Genomic DNA, 18779 nt, shown 5'->3' with positions numbered 1-18779 from the left:
GGTCCAGTGAATGAAAATACATCTTGCTTATCTGATATTTATATTATGATTTGTAACAGTACAAAATGACTGTTATGAAGTAGCAACAAAAACAATGTTATGGTTGGGGGTCACCACAACATGAGGGACTGTATTAAGGGGTCACGGCATTAGGAAGGTTGAGAATCACTGGTTTATACATTGCTTGTGGTCTTCCTCTAGATCAGTGGTTTTCAAAGTGTGCTCCATGGAGCCCTTGGGGCTCCGCAAAGCATCCTAAGGGGCTCCGCAGTTCCCTCCTCCCCTCCAAGCTTTACTTCTTCTCCCCATCTCCTTTGCCACCAAAAGCCTTTTTCCCTTGGACCCTTTGCCACCAAAAGCCTTTTCTCCCCCAGTGCCCAGATTCTATCCCTCTCGCCTTGCTCGCTTCCCAAAACCTATTTCCCTCCCTCTGCTCAAAGGTGCATTGATTGTGTTTTTCCTCTGAGGGCTGACTTTTTCACCTGCTATTAAAATGGCCCAGTTTTTCTCTTTGTTCCAGTTTCTCCCTTTGGTTTACTTTAATCCAGTGGTTCTCAACCCTTGGGTCCTAGATGTTTTGACCTTCAACTCCCAGAAATCATAAGAGCTGGGATTTCTGGGAGTTGTAGGATTTATTTTTTGTGTCAGGAGTGACATGAGAAACTGCAAGTTGCTTCTGGTGTGAGGGAATTGGCTGTCTACAAGGACGCTGCCCAGGGGAGGCCCGGATGTTTTACCATCCTGTGGGAGGCTTCTCTCATGTCCTTGCATGAGGAGCCGGAGCTGACAGAGGAAGCTCATCGGTGCTCTCCCCAGATTCAAACCTGCAACCTGTCAGTCCTGCCGGCACAAGGGTTTAAGCCACTGCGCTCCTCTACAGCACTGAACCATGCCGATTAAAGCAGGATCAAACTACATTAATTCTCCAGTGCATCCTGTGGGTGGCTTCTCTCGTCACTGCATGGGAAGCTGGAGCTGCCAGATGGGAGCTCACCCTGCTCCCCGGATTTGAACTGGCAACCTTTCCGTCAGCAGTCCTGCCAGCACAAGGGTTTAACCCATAGCGCCACTGGGAGCTCCTATTTCATAGGATGGAAACATGGTGATACAACTGTGCTATGCCAAAAACGGTCCCTTGGATATTTTAGTGTTTCCGTTTGCTCACACAGAAGACAATTTTTAACCACGAAAGATTTCTGAAGTCTTGTAAACTAGCCGTCCCCTGCCACACATTGCTGTGGCCCATCTGGTGATCTGGAAAATGAAGTAACGAGAAAGTGTTGGTTTCTAATATATGTAATGTCTTTCTGCTTGTGGGTAAACAGTATTTCTTGCTGTTTCGTTGTCAGTGTTGATGTGGAGAGTGTCTGGTTTGCCAACTCTGGAACAGGCAACATATCATTGTCCTTCTTTAAGGGTCCCTTTCAAATCTATGATACTATATCTCTCTGTGTGTGAATCTTATCTATCTATATGTATGGCTGGGTGGCTCTTTGTCAGGAGGGCTTTGATTATGTTTTCTTGCCCTCGTGAAGGGAGTTGGACTGGGTGGCCTTAAGTATTTTCTGTTGGTCATGGGAGTCCTGTGTGCCACGTTTGGATCAATTCCATCATTGGTGGAGTTCGGAATGCTCTTTGATTGTAGGTGAATTACAAATCCCAGCAACTACAGTTCCCAAATGTCAAGGTCTATTTCCCCCCAAACTCCAACTGTGTGCATATTTGGGCATATGGAATATTCATTCCAAGTTTGGACTAGATCTTTCATTGTTTGAGTCCACAGTGTTCTCTGGATGTAGGTGAACTACAACTCCCAAACTCAAGGTCAATGCCCATCAATGCCCATGTTGGTCATGGGAGTCCTGTGTGCCACACTTGGTCCAATTCCAACATTGGTGGGGTTCAGAATGCTCTTTGATTGTAGGTGAACTATAAATCCCAGCAACTACAAGTCCCAAATGACAAAATCAATATTTTTTTCGAGTGATGGTTACTCCTTGGGTTAGTAGGTGTCTTGTGGCCAAAATTGGGGGGGATTCGCCTAGTGGTTTTTGAGTTATGTTAATACCACAAATGGACATTACTTTTTTTTTATATAGACTAGCTGTACCCACCACGCATTGCTGTAGCCAACCTTCCCCCCCTTCTCTTCTTTCCCTCCTTCCTTTGCTACCTTTTTCCTACCTACCTCCCTCCCCCCTCCCTCCCTTCCCTTTCCTTCTTTACTTCCTTCTCTACCTTTCCTTCCTCCCTTTTTCTTCCCCCTTCTCTCCTTTCTTCCTTCTCTACCTCTTTCCTTCCTTTGCTTTTTTTGCATCCATCCTTCCGTCTTTCCTTCCTTTCCTCCATCTTTCTCTCCTTCCTTCACTCCCTCTTTCCTTCTCTCCTTCCTTCCTTCTCTACCTTTCTTTCCTTCCCCCTTCTCCTGTTTTCTTTTCCTCCCTCTTTCTCTCCTTCCTTCCTTCTCTACCTTTCCTTCCTTCTTTCGCTCTTTGCTTCCATGCTTCCTTCTTTCATTCTTTCTTTCCCTCTCTTTCTCTCCTTCCTTTGCTCCCTCTTTCCTTCCTTCCCTTTTTCCTCCCTCTTTTTCTCCTTTTTTCCTTCTCTACCTCTTTCCTTCTTTCTTTCCTTCCCTCTTTCTCGCCTTCCTTCCTTCCTTCCTTCCTTCCTTCCTTCCTTCCTTCCTTCCTTCCTTCCTTCCTTCCTTCCTTCCCTCCCTCCCTCCCTCCCTCCCTCCCTCCCTCCCTCCCTCTTCCTTTTTTCTGTATTGTTATTTAGCTTTCTGTCATTTAGCTTTTTGGGGATTTTTAAGTCCTTTCCACTGTTTTTTTTTTTTGGGGGGGGTGGTTTATGAGGTTTTTTTGTGTCGTGTCAGGAGCAACTTGAGAAACTGCAAGTCGCTTCTGGTGTGAGAGAATTGGCCGTTTGCAAGGATGTTGCCCAAGGGACGCCCGGATGATTTGATGTTTTTATCATCCTTGTGGGAGGCTTCTCTCATGTCCCCGCATGAGGAGCTGGAGCTGATAGAGGGAGCTCATCCGCCTCTCCCCGGATTCGAACCTGCGACCTGTCGATCTTCTGTCCTGCTGGCACAGGGGTTTAACCCACTGCATCAATGGGGGCTCTGGTTTATGAGTGATGGTTACTCGTCGGTCTGTTAGGGGTATAGTGTCCAAATTTGGTGTTAATTCGTCCATTGGTTTTTGAGTTCTGTTAATCCCACAAACACTGTTTTTTTTGGGGGGGGGGGGGTGGCTGGTGGTTTATGAGTTGTTTTTTGTTGTTGTTGTGTCAGGAGCAACTTGAGAAACTGCAAGTCGCTTCTGGTGTGAGAGAATTGGCCGTTTGCAAGGATGTTGCCCAAGGGACGCCCGGATGATTTGATGTTTTTATCATCCTTGTGGGAGGCTTCTCTCATGTCCCCGCATGAGGAGCTGGAGCTGATAGAGGGAGCTCATCCGCCTCTCCCCGGATTCGAACCTGCGACCTGTCGATTTTCAGTCCTGCTGGCACAGGGGTTTAACCCACTGCGCCACCGGGGGCTCTGGTTTATGAGTGATGGTCACTCGTTGGTCTGTTAGGGGTATAGTGTCCAAATTTGGTGTTAATTCGTCCATTGGTTTTTGAGTTCTGTTAATCCCACAAACCAACGTAACATATTTATTTATATAGATAAATACAAAATTTAGGTGTGCAGAGAAAAACGCAGTCTTGCCTATTTTTCCCAGTGAGGCTTTTATTTCCTCCCGCCTTGCAGAGAGGCAATTCACGCCATCGATTTGGTCAGGAGTGCCCTGGGCTCCGGTTCCAGGTTGATGAGGGCATTGCTGTGCTGGGCCAGTTCCGTAATGGAGACGCGGCCCCTCCGGCGAATGAAGTCGGCCATGGCACTCATCTCCTCCGCCGTGATGTAGATGAACTTGCCTCGGTCGTCGATGACACCTGGAGACAAAGGCCAGGCCGGGATTAAAAACGCCGCGGCTTGCGCTTCACTCGTCTAATTGCCTAATTAGAACTTTCTCGTCAGCCTGGCTCCACGGTTTGGGCTGGAATGCCAGGCCTTCAACCTCTAATTGAATAATGGGCACCATTAGGGCTTTAAATGTGATTTTAAGTGCCCAACTAATTAATAGGCGGAAGAGGCTTATATTCCTACTTGGCAGGTTTGCCAGCATCACTCCATCATTGCCAGTTGAGGTTTGCCAGCTGGTAAAGTCTATAAGGAGAGGAAGAATGAAGGCTGTCCCCACCAAATATCAATGCTGGTGATTCATCACCTAAAATCTGCACTGCGTGACACTGATTTCGTCTCCTTTTATTCTTGTGTGCCTTCGAGTCGTTTCCAATTTATGGGTACCAGAGGGTGAACCTATCACAAAGTTCTCTGGCAAAATGGTTCTATGTGTGTGTGGTTTACAGAACAGAATCCTAGAGCTGGAAGGGACCACAAGGGCCATTATTCCTGGTGACATCTGACCAAAGCAGAATAGAGAGGGACCAATATTTCTCCCAATATAAGTGGCTAAAATCATTTGGTGAACTATATCCTTTTTTTCTCTCTCCGAAGCTCTAGGTGATCTTACTGCCTATTACAGGGAAAACAAGCGGATCCCTAATCCATCTAAAACACAGACATGTGCCTTTCACCTTAAGAACAGACAAGCATCCAAAATTCCAAAATTCAAGGTCAATGCCCACCAAACCCTTTCAGTATTTTCTGTTGGTCAGAGAAGCATCCCGAGCTCTGAAGATCACCTGGGAAGGAATCCCACTGGAGCATTGCAGGGCACCCAAATACCTCGGCATCACTCTTGACCGTGCTCTGACCTACAAGAAGCACTGTTTGAACATCAAGCAAAAAGTGGGCGCTAGAAACAATATCATACGAAAGCTGACTGGCACAACCTGGGGATCACAACCAGACACAGTGAAGACATCTGCCCTTGCACTATGCTACTTTGCTGCTGAGTATGCATGCCCAGTGTGGAACACATCTCACCACGCTAAAACAGTGGATGTGGCTCTTAATGAGACATGCCGCATTATCACGGGGTGTCTGCACCTTACACCACTGGAGAAATTACACTGTCTAGCCGGTATTGCACCACCTGACATCCGCTGGGAAGTAGCAGCTAACAGTGAAAGGACCAAGGCCGTGACATCTCCAGCTCATCACTTGTTTGGGTATCAGCCAGCACATCAACGACTTAAATCAAGAAATAGTTTTCTAAGATCTACAGAGAGACTCGATTGCTGGAACACCCCAGCAAGCGAGAGTCCAAAAGTGGCAGGCTCAAACCCAGAACCTCAACCAATGGCTGATACCAAATGAGAGACTCCCCCCTGGGCACACAGAAGACTGGGCGACTTGGAAGGTGCTGAACAGACTGCGCTCTGGCACCACGAGATGCAGAGCCAACCTCAAGAAATGGGGCTACCAAGTGGAATCCACAACATGCGAGTGCGGAGAAGAGCAAAGCACTGACCACCTGCTGCAATGCACCCTGAGCCCTGCCACATGCACAATGGAGGACCTTCTTGCAGCAACACCAGAGGCGCTCCAAGTGGCCAGATACTGGTCAAAGGACATTTAATCAACCACCAAGCTTGTAAATTATGTGTTTTGTCTGTTTGTTTGTTTTGTTAAAAATGTAATACAAATGTCTGGTTGCTGATGACACGATAAATAAATATATTTGTTTTACTTTTCCCAGGAGTAAGATTTGAGAAATCTATTTCTCTAGCACTTTCCTTCCCGCTTGCTTCATTGGCAGCCTTTCCCATCCTGCTGCCTCACCTTTGCTGGAAGCATTACACTCATGTAACGCATTAACTGTAGTCTAGCAAGTGTCATTTATGTCAACCAGGTTTTCTACCTGTACTCATTTCCACCCAAAACAGTGATATCTGCAACGCTGCTGAGCTGCAAAGCGAAACAACACCTGAATGAACCCCAAAATAACCCAGAGTTGATGTTTAGGAGCTTCAAGACATCTGTTTCGATTTAAAACAAGGCGATCCAGCCCCATCGTGTTTTTGCTGTTACCTGTGAGCGTCCCATCTGCCATCAGGTCTTGTACTCTATTAATTGCATCCTGTTGAGGAAAAACAAATCAAGTAGGCAACACACTTCACGCTTCCAGGTGCGCTGGCATGTTTGTAGACAAGCATGCTAGCATTTCGACAAAAGCCCACGGAGCGTCTATTTTGGGAGGCATTCAAGGTGCAGAAAAGCCAGCCAAGAAGAACCTGTGTTACACAGAGTCACAAAGGACTGGCCCATTTAGCTAAATGATTGTTTACAACAGTGGCTCTCAACCTGGGGTCCCCAGATGTTTTTGGCCTTCAACTCCCAGAAATCCTAACAGTTGGTAAACTGGCTGGGATTTCTGGGAGTTGTAGGCCAGAAACATCTGGGGACCCCAGGTTGAGAACCACTGGTCTACAACATGGGTTTGCACTGTATGGCTTGCACACTGCCTATTAGCTTCTGGGCACAATTCAAAGTGCTGGTCTCAACCGATAAAGCCCTAAACGGTTTCGTCCCAGTTCACCTGTCCGAACGTATCTCCCTCTACGTACCACCCAGGACCTTAAGATTATCTGGTGAGTCCCTGCTCTCGGTCCCACCACCATCGCAGTCACATTTGGTGGCGACAAGAGACAGGTCCTTCTCTGTGATGGCCCCTCAGCTGTGGAACTCCCTCCCTAATGAGGTTAGATCTGACCCATTCCTCCTGATCTTCCGGAAAAAAACTCAAATCCTGGCTGTGGGATCAGGCATTGCAGAATAGACTGATTTATTGGTGAAAATAAGGTTTTAGTGGACCGCAATAGACTGATTTGGATGACGATTTGAACCAGGAAACTGTTTTAATGTATATTTATAATTGTTTTTAATCTATGCTAATTGTATTTTACGTTATGTTATTATATTGTGTTGGTATTGAATAGTTGCCTGCTGGAAGCCATCCTGAGTCCCTATTTGGAGGTTGAGAAGGACAGGATATAAATGCTATAAATAAATATTCTAAATAAATAAATAAATGCCTCTGAAATCCCACTAGACTCCTAAAAGACCCAAATTTCCTCCTATTGGTTTTAAAATATTGCAAAGCAAGCAGAAAGCCCTCCAATTGATGAAAACATTGTCGTTATCCTCATTACAGAATGTAGAAGTCTACACAGATAGGAAAAAACTTAAAAAAAACCTCATATGTTATTTTATACTATGCAATATTGTATTATATATTATGTAATATTTATTTTATTTTATTTTATTTATTTCCTTAATTTGTATACTGCTTTTCTCAGCCCTTAGTCGACTCAAAGCGGTTAACAACAGCAAAAATTCAATGCTAAACATCATAAAAAGGGACAATTAAGGGACAATTAAAACAGTAGTATAATAAACAGTTAAGCATCAATATAACAAATCATTAGCGTCTCATCAGTAGAATCAAAATTCAATCTCATCATCTGTTATTTCGTGTTCCTATGTTCATTACACTGCCTAGTCAAATGCCTGCTCGAACAACCAGGTCTTCACTTTCCTCTGGAATACCAATAGGGAGGGGGCCAATCTAATATCTGTAGGAAGGGCGTTCCACAGCCGAGGGGCCACCACTGAGAAGGCCCTGTCTCTCGTCCCCGCCATATTTTAAATATATATAAATATATATAAATATATTTATATATTGTATTATATATTACAACACACACACACATTTTCTTATAACTATTATCCTGGAAGTGTTGTCAATCTTTGCAATGAATGCTTTGTAAATAAAGGTACATTTAGCGACATTTTCCCTATGAATGACATGTGACACAACCTGTACTATTATTATATTTATATTTATTTATATCCTGCTTTTATCTCTTGATCGAGACGCCAAGCGGCTCACAGCATTAAAAAAAAGAAGAATGGAATTTAAAATCCACAATATCATTTCTAGGAATGCCAAGAGCAGACATGGGCAAACTTGGGCCCTCCGGTGTTTTGGATTTCAACTCCCACAATTCCCAACAGCCTACCTATTGACTGTTAGGAACTGTGGGAGTTGAAATCCAAAACACCTGGAGGGCCCAATTCTGCCTATGCCTGGGTTAGATTGTATCATCTGGATTTTACAACTTTGGTGGCACATCTACATTGAAAAATTGACGCAGTTTGACAACACTGCCATAGCTCAATAGTGTAGACCAGTGGTTCTCAACCTGTGGATCCCCAGGTGTATTGGCCTACAACTCCCTGAAATCCTAGCCAGTTTACCAACTGTTGGGATTTCTGGGAGTTGAAGGCCAAAACATCTGGGGACCCACAGGTTGAGAATCAGTGCTGTAGAATCATGGAAGCTATAGTTTTACAAGGCCTTTAGCCTTTGACGGTGCCTGACAACTGATGCGTTTGTCCGCTTGCAAATACTACATACCTGTGTCCTTATGCCCAGGTAGGAAGCCAGGTCTTCCAACAGAACCACTTTGGCACTCTGCAGAGAAGAGACAAGCGTCATAACTAGCTATTCAAGAGAACACTTTCTGAAGCTTCGTTGTTTGACACTTGAATTGCGCCATTACATATTGGCTTGTACAGTAACTGAATTACTAGATTGGTAAGATGTATGATAGAGGTTACAGAACAATTAGGTTTTGCACTTGCCACATCAACTTTGCCTTTTTGCTAGAATCCCAACAAGAGTAAAGGGTAGTTTAGGAAGGGTTCGAGGCACAAAGCAATGACTTAATGGGAGGAACCAATTATTGCGCCCTATTAGCCACACATGGGGACAAATGTGACTGAAATTTGCAGGACTCCCTTGTGCACAACTACACCTGAGACCAAGGATCCTGGCATCTTAATTTGGGGTGCAGCTACACAGAATTAGTGCAGCTTGACACCATTTATACAAGCATGGCTTCATGCTATGGAATCATGGGAGTTGTAATTTTACAAGGCATTTTCTTAATCCTACTGTGTGACTTTATGGTATTCTTGCGCTAGAAGTCCTTCATTTCAATAATGTTATGTATAGTTTTGGTATGTGGTATGTGGAGTTCGGAAATGTATCTCCCAAAGGGTGTGGGTGCCATACTATACTGTACTTGTGATGCATAAAATATATGATGTATAGTTTGAATGGAATAGTAGGAAAAATGCATAGTTGGGGTCTATATAGTGTAGAAATACCATCCTAAGAATCAGGCCTTGAAAACTACAAGAAGAAGGTAAATAATTCATGGACTATAATTAAAAGTTGCTGAACTGCTGACATTGATGAGAACTGACAATGATTAACTGTTGAACTTTGGGGGAAAATAACGTGTTTACATTATCAGAGACAATGGCTCTTTAAGTTAAGGAAATGTTTACAACAGTGTTTCTCAACCTGATCACCTTGAGTAGCGTTTGATGTGCCTGGCAGTGCCTGGAGCAATCTTTTGTTGAGAGGTGATTAGATGTCCTTGTTTGTTTCCTCTCTGTTGTTTTGCTGTTTTAATTTTTGAGTTTTTTAATACTGGTAGCCAGATTTTGTTCATTTTCATGGTTTCCTCCTTTCTGTTGAAATTGTCCACATGCTTCTTGTGGATTTCAGTGGCTTCTCTGTGTAGTCTGACATGGTGGTTGTTGGAGTGGTCTAGCATTTCTGTGTTCTCAAATAATATGCTGGGTCCAGGTTGTCAAGAATGTTGTAATTTAAGCATACAGCCTGCTTTGGCTGTGTGTTCTTATAGGAACTAGGGTAAAAAAAAAATACTCAAAGGCAATTGACAAAGTCTAAGAAAGTTGAATAGCTTTTTAAAAACATGGGAATTAACTAAATTAGTTCCAACCGACACCTTCTCAAGGTGTCATTGACAGACATCAAATAATCTCTCAAATCAGGAAGCCAGTGCTTAATTATTTATGGGGTGTCCTACTGAGACTCGTTTCCAAGATGGATGCTTGGTACGTGCCGCTAGTATGACTTAACCGTCAGTACTTGATTTACAGCTCATTTTGGGTGTGTGTGTGTGCAAGTTTAGCAAGCAGAGAGGCCCATTTTCTGCCCCTGGAAGCTGCCAGGAGGATGGAAATCCACTTTGCAGTTTTAATTCTAAACATTGCAGGGTTGTGTTACAAATCACCTTTTAAGTAAAGACAGTGAACTTTCTCTATAAGATAAAGAAGTGTGACCAATAGGCCAATCAATCGTGTTACATACTGTAATTGTCGCCAGATATCGATATCTGGTGATACACCGGGACTGTGGCACAGCTGTCTGAGTGTCAGCTGCATTAAGATCACTTCTCACCGCAAGGTCATGAGTCTGAAGCCAGCCTGGGTCGGAGTGAGCTTCCGACTAATTGTGTAGCTTGTTGTCGACCTTTGCAACCCGAAAGACAGTTGCATCTGTCAAGTAGGGAAATTGGGTACCACCTATGTGTGGGGAGGCTAATTTAACTAATTTACGAGGCCATAAAAAGGACGCCAGCAAAGCAGGAAGGGTTTGGTGGGCATTGACCTAGAGTTTGGGAGTTATAGTTCATCTACATCCAGAGAACACTGTGGACTCAAACAATGATGGATCTGGACCAAACTTGGCATGAATACTCAATATGCCCAAATGTGAAGACTGGGGGAATTTGGAGAAAATAGACCTTGACATTTGGGAGTTGTAGCTGCTGGGATTTATACTTCACTTACCATCAAAGAGCATTCTGAACTCCACCAATGATAGAATTGGGCCAGACCTGACCAATAGAAAATACTGCATTTTCTGATGGTCTTTTGCGACCCCTTTGTCGCCCCCTGTGCGACCCCCTCCAGGAGTCACAGCCCCCAGGTTGAGAAACACTGATTTATAGCAAAGGAAGATGCTTTGAGTTCTAAGCAAAAACCTGGAGGACAAGAAACAAATATTCATTTCTTCAAAGGCAAAGAGTGTAATAAGAGAGACGAACATACCTTGATGTAGTCAAGAAGATCCGTAAGAAAGCTTCGGGACTGGGCAGAGCAAGAGAAACCATGATTAGTAGAAAGAAGATGTGTGTATAAAAAATTAACTTTTGAATTCTGATAAAGCAAATGACAAACTCCTGCTCTGTTAGTAAGCCAATAGAAAGGAGTAAGATATGTGCCACATTTTTGGAGCAATGTCCAACAGTTCACCCATTGGATTTTTTATTGAAGTGGCTTAGAAAGCTTTCCAAGCACTATATGGCACAAGATCAGTCTGTAATCTGACTCAAATCCTGGCTATGGGATCAGGCCTTTGGAGAATAGGCTTGACTTACTGACGTGTTGACTTATTTAGAACTGATGGACTGCCCTTGGATAATGATTTAAATTGGTGACCACTGACTATTTGTCGTCTGTTTTTATATTGTTTTTATATTGTGTTGTCAAAGGCTTTCATGGCCAGAATCACTGGGTTGTTGTAGGTTTTTTTGGGCTAGATCTAGACACTATGCTCCTATTGATGCAGGCCAAGATCCCATTGGCTTTTTTTGCCGCCACATCACATTGTTGGCTCATGTTTAACTTGTTGTCCACGAGGACTCCAAGATCTTTTTCACATGTACTGCTCTCGAGCCAGGCATTGTCCCCCATTTTGTATCTTTGCATTTCGTTTTTTCTGCCAAAGTGGAGTATCCGGCATTTGTCCCTGTTGATCTTCATTTTATTAGTTTTGGCCCATCTCTCTAATCTGTCAAGATCGTTTTGAATCCTGCTCCTGTCTTCTGGAGTATTGGCTCTCCCTCCCAATTTGGTCCCGTCTGCAAACCTGATGTTCTTGCCTTCTAGCCCTTCATCTAAGTCATTAATGAAGATGTTGAACAGGACCGGGCCCAGGACGGAACCCTGCGGCACTCCACTTGTCACTCTTTTCCAAGATGAAGAGGAGGGCAACTCAAATGATCAAGGGTCTGGAGAACAAGCCCTATGAGGAGCGGCTTAAGGAGCTGGGCATGTTTAGCTTGAAGAAGAGAAGGCTGAGAGGAGATATGATAGCCATGTATAAATATGTGAGAGGAAGCCACAGGGAGGAGGGAGCAAGCTTGTTTTCTGCTTCCTTGGAGACTAGGACAAGGAACAATGACTTCAAACTACAAGAGAGGAGATTCCACCTGAACATTAGGAAGAACTTCCTGACTGTGAGAGCCGTTCAGCAGTGGAACTCTCCGCCCAGAGTGTGGTGGAGGCTCCTTCTTTGGAAGCTTTTAAACAGAGGCTGGATGGCCATCTGTTGGGGGTGCTTTGAATGCAATATTCCTGCTTCTTGGCAGAATGGGGTTGGACTGGATGGCCCATGAGGTCTCTTCCAACTCTTTGATTCTATGATTTTACTATGAGAAAAGGACCATAATTTGACCGATACACATGCAATGAAAAGGTGGGAAGTAAATGCACTCTGATTTAGGCCAAGTAGACAGCATTTCTATCAAGCGACCTTGGAGGATTTCCAGGTCTTCGTGGCTGTGCTTCTCTCCTTTTACTGATGAAACCCACTCGCAGCCTGCCTTCCAGTACAGTTTGCTCGCCTCGCCCCAAGGGCAAAATTTAGCCTGCAATATTAATGAGCTGCAATGATCAACATAAAAGAGGACTTGGCTAAAGTTATGCCTTTTGTTCAATGATTCAGCAGAGCTGTCCACGGAATAACTAGGGCTCCGCAGAGCGTGGGCGCCGAACACGGAGAGTTTCTAATATTTTCTTAGACCCATATATTCCTCAAAGCAGAATTAAAGAAGTTGTGGTCAGTGGAAAAATTATGGTCAAAGATTTGGAAGGATACGTAAGCACATTTACACTGAAGAAGGTTAGCATAATCAGAGTTGGACAGTCTTTTCTTTAAATTACGGTTTTATGTAAATTCAAAAATGTACTCAAAAACATTTAAACTCCTGATGCCTCAATGTCATTTTATTGGTATCTATTTTGATTTTGAAATTGACCAGTAGCGGCTACATTTCCCACCCTCGGCTTATACCCGAGTCAATAAGTTTTACCAGGTTTTTTGGGGTAAAATGAGGTGCCTCGGCTTATATTTGAGTCGGCTTATACTCGAGTATATACGGTATTACAGGGTCACCCAATTGTGGAATTCCCTTCTTTTTGAGACCTGATTTGTGCCAATACCTGATTTGTGCCAAGTGAAAATACAGCTGTTCATCAAGGTCTCTGGGTCTCATGAATTCACTGCAAACACAAGTTAAGTATCTCTTATCCAAACTGTTGTTCCAGTCCCCCGATAGGTCAGCATAGTGAATCCTACCTCCTCTTCCGTCATGGCTTCATCCACCCCTTCCTCTTCCACCACAAAGCTCTCCTTGAGCTTCAGGTATTCCTCATACTCGCGCTGTTCCTCCTCTTCTTTCGCCTTCTTCTTTTCTTCTTCCTAAAAGAAGGAAGAACAAGGATAAGAACATCATTATTTAATTTCTGCAATACATTTCTACTAGGTTGAATATGCTGCAGGGAAAGCTATGCATGATCAACAGACGTAATAAAATGAACTTAGAAGGACCAAAGAATCGATTGATTAGATTTTTTTTGATTTTTTTTATTTATTTGTCGTGTCAGGCAACCAGTCAATTATATTACACTTCTAACAGAACAAAGCAGACAAACAGACAAAATACAACATTTGTGAGTTTGGTACTTGATTAAATGTCCTTTGACCAGTATCTGGCCACTTGGAGTGCTTCTGGTTAGCAAAGTTTGCAAAGTCAATCAGTGAGAATATCTGCATAGAAGTCACCTGGCCTTTGTTGCCTGGGGGCACCCTCTGTTTAAGAGATGTTAATGGAGCCCCCGGTGGCGCAGAGGGTTAAAGCGCTAAGCTGCTGAGCTTGTTGACCGAAAGTTTGCAGGTTCGATTCCGGGGAGTGGCGTGAGCTTCTGCTGTCAGCCCTAGCTGCTGTCAACCTAGCAGTTTGAAAACATGCAAATGTGAGTAGATCAATAGGTACCACTCTGGCGGGAAGGTAACCGCTCCATGCAGTCATGCTGGCCACAAGAACTTGGGAGGTATCTATGGACAATGCCGGCTCCTCGGCTCAGAAATTTATTTGTCGTGTCAGGGCAACCAGTCAATTGTATTACATTTCTAACAGAACAAAACAAACAAACAAACAAACAAACAAACAAACAAACAAACAGACAAAACACAGAATTTGCGAGCTTGGTAGTTGATTAAATGTCCTTTGACCAGAATATGGCCACTTGGGAGTGTCTCTAGTGTCACTGAGAGAAGGTCCTCCATTGTGCATGTGGCAGGGCTCAGGGTGCATTGCAGCAGGTGGTCTGTGGTTTGCTCTTCTCCACACTCGCATGTTGTGGACTCCACTTTGTGGCCCCATTTCTGAAGGTTGGCCCTGCATCTCGTGGTGCCAGAGCGCAGTCTGTTCAGCGCCTTCCAAGTCACCCAGTTTTCTGTGTGCCCAGGGGGGAGTCTCTCATTTGGTATCAGCCATTGATTGAGGTTCTGGGTTTGAGCCTGCCACTTTTGGACTCTCGCTTGCTGAGGTGTTCAGCGAGTGTCTCTGTAGATCTTAGAAAACTATTTCTAGATTTAAGTCGTTGACGTGCTGGCTGATACCCAAACAGGGGATGAGCTGGAGATGTCCCTGCCTTGGTCCTTTCACTATTGGCTGCTACTTCCCGGCGGATGTCAGGTGGTGCAATACTGGCTAAGCAGTGTAATTTCTCAAGTGGTGTAGGGTGCAGACACCCCGTGATAATGCGGCATGTCTCATTAAGAGCCACATCTACTGTTTTAGTGTGGTGAGATGTGTTCCACACTGGGCATGCGTACTCAGCAGCAGAGAAGCACAGCCAAGGGCAGATGTCTTCACTGTGTCTGGTTGTGATCCCCAGGTTGTGCCAGTCAGTTTTTGTATGATATTGTTTCTAGCACCCACTTTTTGCTTGATGTTCAGGCAGTGCTTGTAGGTCAGAGCATGGTCCAGAGTGACTCCCAGGTATTTGGGTGCGTTGCAATGCTTCATTGGGATTCCTTCCCAGGTCATCCTCAGAGCTCAGGATTTTAAAAAATGGTAAAAACAATACTATTGCTTTCTGTTTTCAGTAGCTGCCAGTCAGTATTTATTAACCAGTTGGGCTTTAACACAGCTGCTTAATCACCAGGAGCAATACATCTTACCAATTGAAAGATTGGCAGTTCGAAGCCTAGATCGGTGTGAGCACATGATCTTCAGCTCAGATTACTGTCTACCTAACCAGTTCGAAAACAGCTGTGAACTGTATTTGACTGCATAGGGGGCAGGGGTCCCCTTCATGGGTTTTTTAATCTCTCTTTTTTCTTTTCTTCCTTTTCTCTTTTTCTCTCTCTCTCTGGTTATTTGAATTTTATCAAAATATAAAACTAACCATGCGCTATTAGTAAAAATTAATAAAAATACAACGTGCATATTAGATATTTACATTGCAATTCATAACAGTAGCAAAATTATAGTTATGAAGCAGCAATGAAAGTAATTTTATGGTTGGGGGTCACAACAACATGAAGAACTGTATTAAGGGGTCGCTAGATTACAGCATTATTAAAAATATGGAAGAGAAAAACATTTCAGTTAATCTGGTACGAAGCTGAAAATCCCTTCTATTAGCTTCCACTCCCTCTTCTAGGTTGGAAACAGAAATATGTCTGAATTATGTTCTAGTAATAGCTGACCCTTTGTTAGAGGCTTTTGTGAAACTTAACAAAGACAGGGGGAACTAGACACACCTTTGTTTGCTTTGGCAACCAGGTGGGGTTTTTTCTGTTTTGTTTTGAACAAGAGACTAAGATTTCTTTCAGTATCCTAAGAAAATAACCCCAGCAGCAAAGCAGCAAAAATAAAGCTTGCTCTCTGCAAGGAAATAACAGCAAAAGAAAAATATGAATACAACAATAATAATGTAACTAAATGAAAGAAGCAGGTCAGCTTGGGTAGCTGTAAAATAAAATATAACACTATGCAACACAATGTTTGTTCTGGGTTAGAAGTGCCATGTCCTAATTGTTTGTATTATGAAAACATAGGAAAAGTTTGTTAAACTGCAAAAAAAAAAAAAAGGTTTTTGCAGGACATCCTGCAGTACATTCTGCTCTAGTTTTTCAATGAATACCTCATCAAGTCTCAACCAATTCAACCTAGTTTGTGGTAGACACAAAAACAAAGTTTCTGTAGCAGAACAACTACTATCAAAGGAAGTACCACATAATTAAGCAGATAATAACACTTTCAAACCAGGAGCAGAAAAGCTTAAAGAGCTCCACTGGCTGCCGTTTATTTTCCGGGCCCAATTCAAGGTGCAGGCCATCACTTATAAAGCCCTAAACGGTTTGGGACCCGCCTACCTTCGTGACCGTATCTCCCTCCATGAACCAGCCCAAACCCTCCCATCTTCAGGGGAAGCCTTCCTTTCGCCCCTGCCAGTTTCACAAGCTTGCCTTGTGGGCACAAGGGAGAGAGCCTTCTCCTCTGTGGCTCCCAGATTCTGGAACTCATTACCTGGAGAGATTAGGAAAGCCCCTACCCTAGAAACCTTCAAAAAGAACCTCAATCCTGACTCTTCCGCTGCGCCTTTGGTGAGTAGGTGCATAACCTCATGCTATCACTCAGCCGCAATATGTTTCTGTCATTGGAGTACACGTCCGTCCGTCCCCGCCCTTTGTGGAAAAGTTTGGTTCCAAAACCTCGTTTTTAATTGAGATCTCCTTGTAAATAACTTGCTCCTCCTTTTAACTCACCTAAGTTTTTAATCATTTTATTCTGCACCTGTGGCCCGCCCATTGTCACTGTGATTGTAATTTTATATTGCGAATGTATTTATATGTTTTTTATTATGATGTAATTATGATGTTGTTGTTTGTGTTTTTGGTTTTACTTTGTTGTAATATGTTGTTTGGGCTTGGCCTCATGTAAGCTGCCCTGAGTCCTTCGATCATCTGGAGAGGCCCTGCTCATGTTCCCACCTCCTTCACAGGCGCGATTGGTGGGGACGAGGGAGAGGGCCTTCTCGGTGCTGGCCCACCGACTCTGGAACTCACTTCCCAAGGACATTAGACATGCCCCAACGTTGGCAGTCTTTAGGAGGAGCCTGAAAACATGTTTGTTCCAGTGTGCCTTCCCAGAATAAGGAGAACTCTCAGCAATATGTCCTCACAATGCACTTTAATACTGACTTAGGATGGACTGTGCTCCCCCATTTCTCTCCGAAAAATCCTATTTTAGTTATATTTTACCTGGTTCACGTCAGCATATTTTCAATTTTAATCTATAACATTTGGCCCAGCCATTTTTAAAATTGTTTATGTCACTATTGATTATTTTTTGTTTATGTGACTTATATGATTTGTATTTTATTGATTGTTTATTGATGTTGTGTTTATTGATGTTTTGTTTGATGCACTTTGGGCTTGGCCTCATATAAGCTGCACCGAGTCCCTTGGGGAGATGGTAGCGGGGTACAAATAAAGATTATTATTATTATTATTATTATTATTATTATTATTATGGTGACGGGGTATAAATAAGTTTTATTATTATATTATTATTATATTGTTGTTGTTGTTACATAGTGCATTTTTTTCTATTTTTAATAATATTTTTTGTTTCTATCTTCAAACATTCCCGATTTGGTAGCAATTGCACCAATTAATCCTCACTTTTTCATCTGCTATTAAAATATCCCAGTTTGTCTCTTCTTCCTACTTTTCCCTCTTCATTTTCAGGTTACGGCAAAAAACACAAGATTTTCAGGTGTGGGAATATCCCGGTTTGGAGCCAAAAATCCGCATCTTCGGATGTCTATATGCCCTGGACTTAGAAATCATGGGATTTTTTAAATCTGGGTTTGTTCCCAGGTTTTAGTTGTTTGTTCCTGATTGGTTGGTTTCTGAAAAGAAGGTGACAGTTGAGTAGAATACGAAAACTTTATTTGTGTGCCAGAAACTTCAGGGCATATTTTCTCCAGCCAGGACAAAGTTGTGGCCCCCTAGTCAACATTGTACATCTTTTCACAATAAGAGCAATCACGAATAGACATGTATAACCCAGGAGCAACACCCTGTCTGCACAGATGGCCCTGCAGCTTATATAACCCAGAAATGGAACTTATACAATGATTCGCATCTTCACATGTTTGCATCTTAAGTTGGAATCCTCTCATTATAAGTTAACATCAGCTTGAAGGCAATCAATATTTAGAACATTGGATACATTTCTGGAAATATTTCCAGTTTTACTTTTTCCGCATCACCGCTATTAACTGCTCGAAGACTGTGACAACTGAATGCAAACACACAACTGGCCCCTTCCGCCAACCAAGAGAACGCTGTGCGTAGCTTCATTTCGTCTTATTGCATTCTGTTACAAGCTGCTTTGAGGACCGTTTGATCAAAAACCCCGGGCGCAGATCTTCAAAAAGAAATAAATAAAACAATTCTCTGATCTTAAATCAACAGTACTCCAGGGGAAGGACAGGAGCAGAAGCAGGTATATGCAAATGGATTGGAAGCAAAGGAGCTCTGGGTACTGGGTTGTTGTAGGTTTTTTTGGGCTGCATGGCCATGTCGTACAAGCATTCTCTCCTGACGTTTCACCTGCATCTATGAGAGGCATCCCCAGAGGTTGTGAGCTCTGGATATGTTGTTTGCAGGCAGTAAGAGCAGCAGACTTCTCTCAACCAGAAGTGACTTACGAGGGATGTTCATGAAAGATCTCCCTTGACCCACTTCCTGTGGACGGAGAGAAATGAAACTTGGCACAGTTATGAGTCCTTCTCT

General features: G+C 43.3%; 1 protein-coding gene across 1 annotated transcript in view; it reads right to left on the bottom strand.

The window, feature by feature from the left end:
* Positions 1-3716: 3716 nt before the first annotated feature.
* Positions 3717-18779, bottom strand: part of DDRGK1 (DDRGK domain containing 1) — a 33413-nt gene continuing 18350 nt past the window's right edge. Inside the window, exons 5-9 of the mRNA XM_060779443.2 lie at positions 13260-13382; positions 10949-10987; positions 8436-8492; positions 6047-6095; positions 3717-3942 (exon numbers count right to left, since the gene is read on the bottom strand). Coding sequence (XP_060635426.2) covers positions 3767-3942; positions 6047-6095; positions 8436-8492; positions 10949-10987; positions 13260-13382 — 444 coding nt within the window. The 3' untranslated portion in view covers positions 3717-3766. The remainder of the gene's footprint in view (positions 3943-6046; positions 6096-8435; positions 8493-10948; positions 10988-13259; positions 13383-18779) is intronic.

The sequence above is a fragment of the Anolis sagrei genome, chromosome 5 (genome assembly GCF_037176765.1).
Source record: "Anolis sagrei isolate rAnoSag1 chromosome 5, rAnoSag1.mat, whole genome shotgun sequence".
In the NCBI taxonomy this organism is placed as follows: Eukaryota; Metazoa; Chordata; class Lepidosauria; order Squamata; family Dactyloidae; genus Anolis; species Anolis sagrei.
Note: the sequence above shows the minus strand (reverse complement) of the source record. Positions and strands in the feature narration are given on the sequence as shown.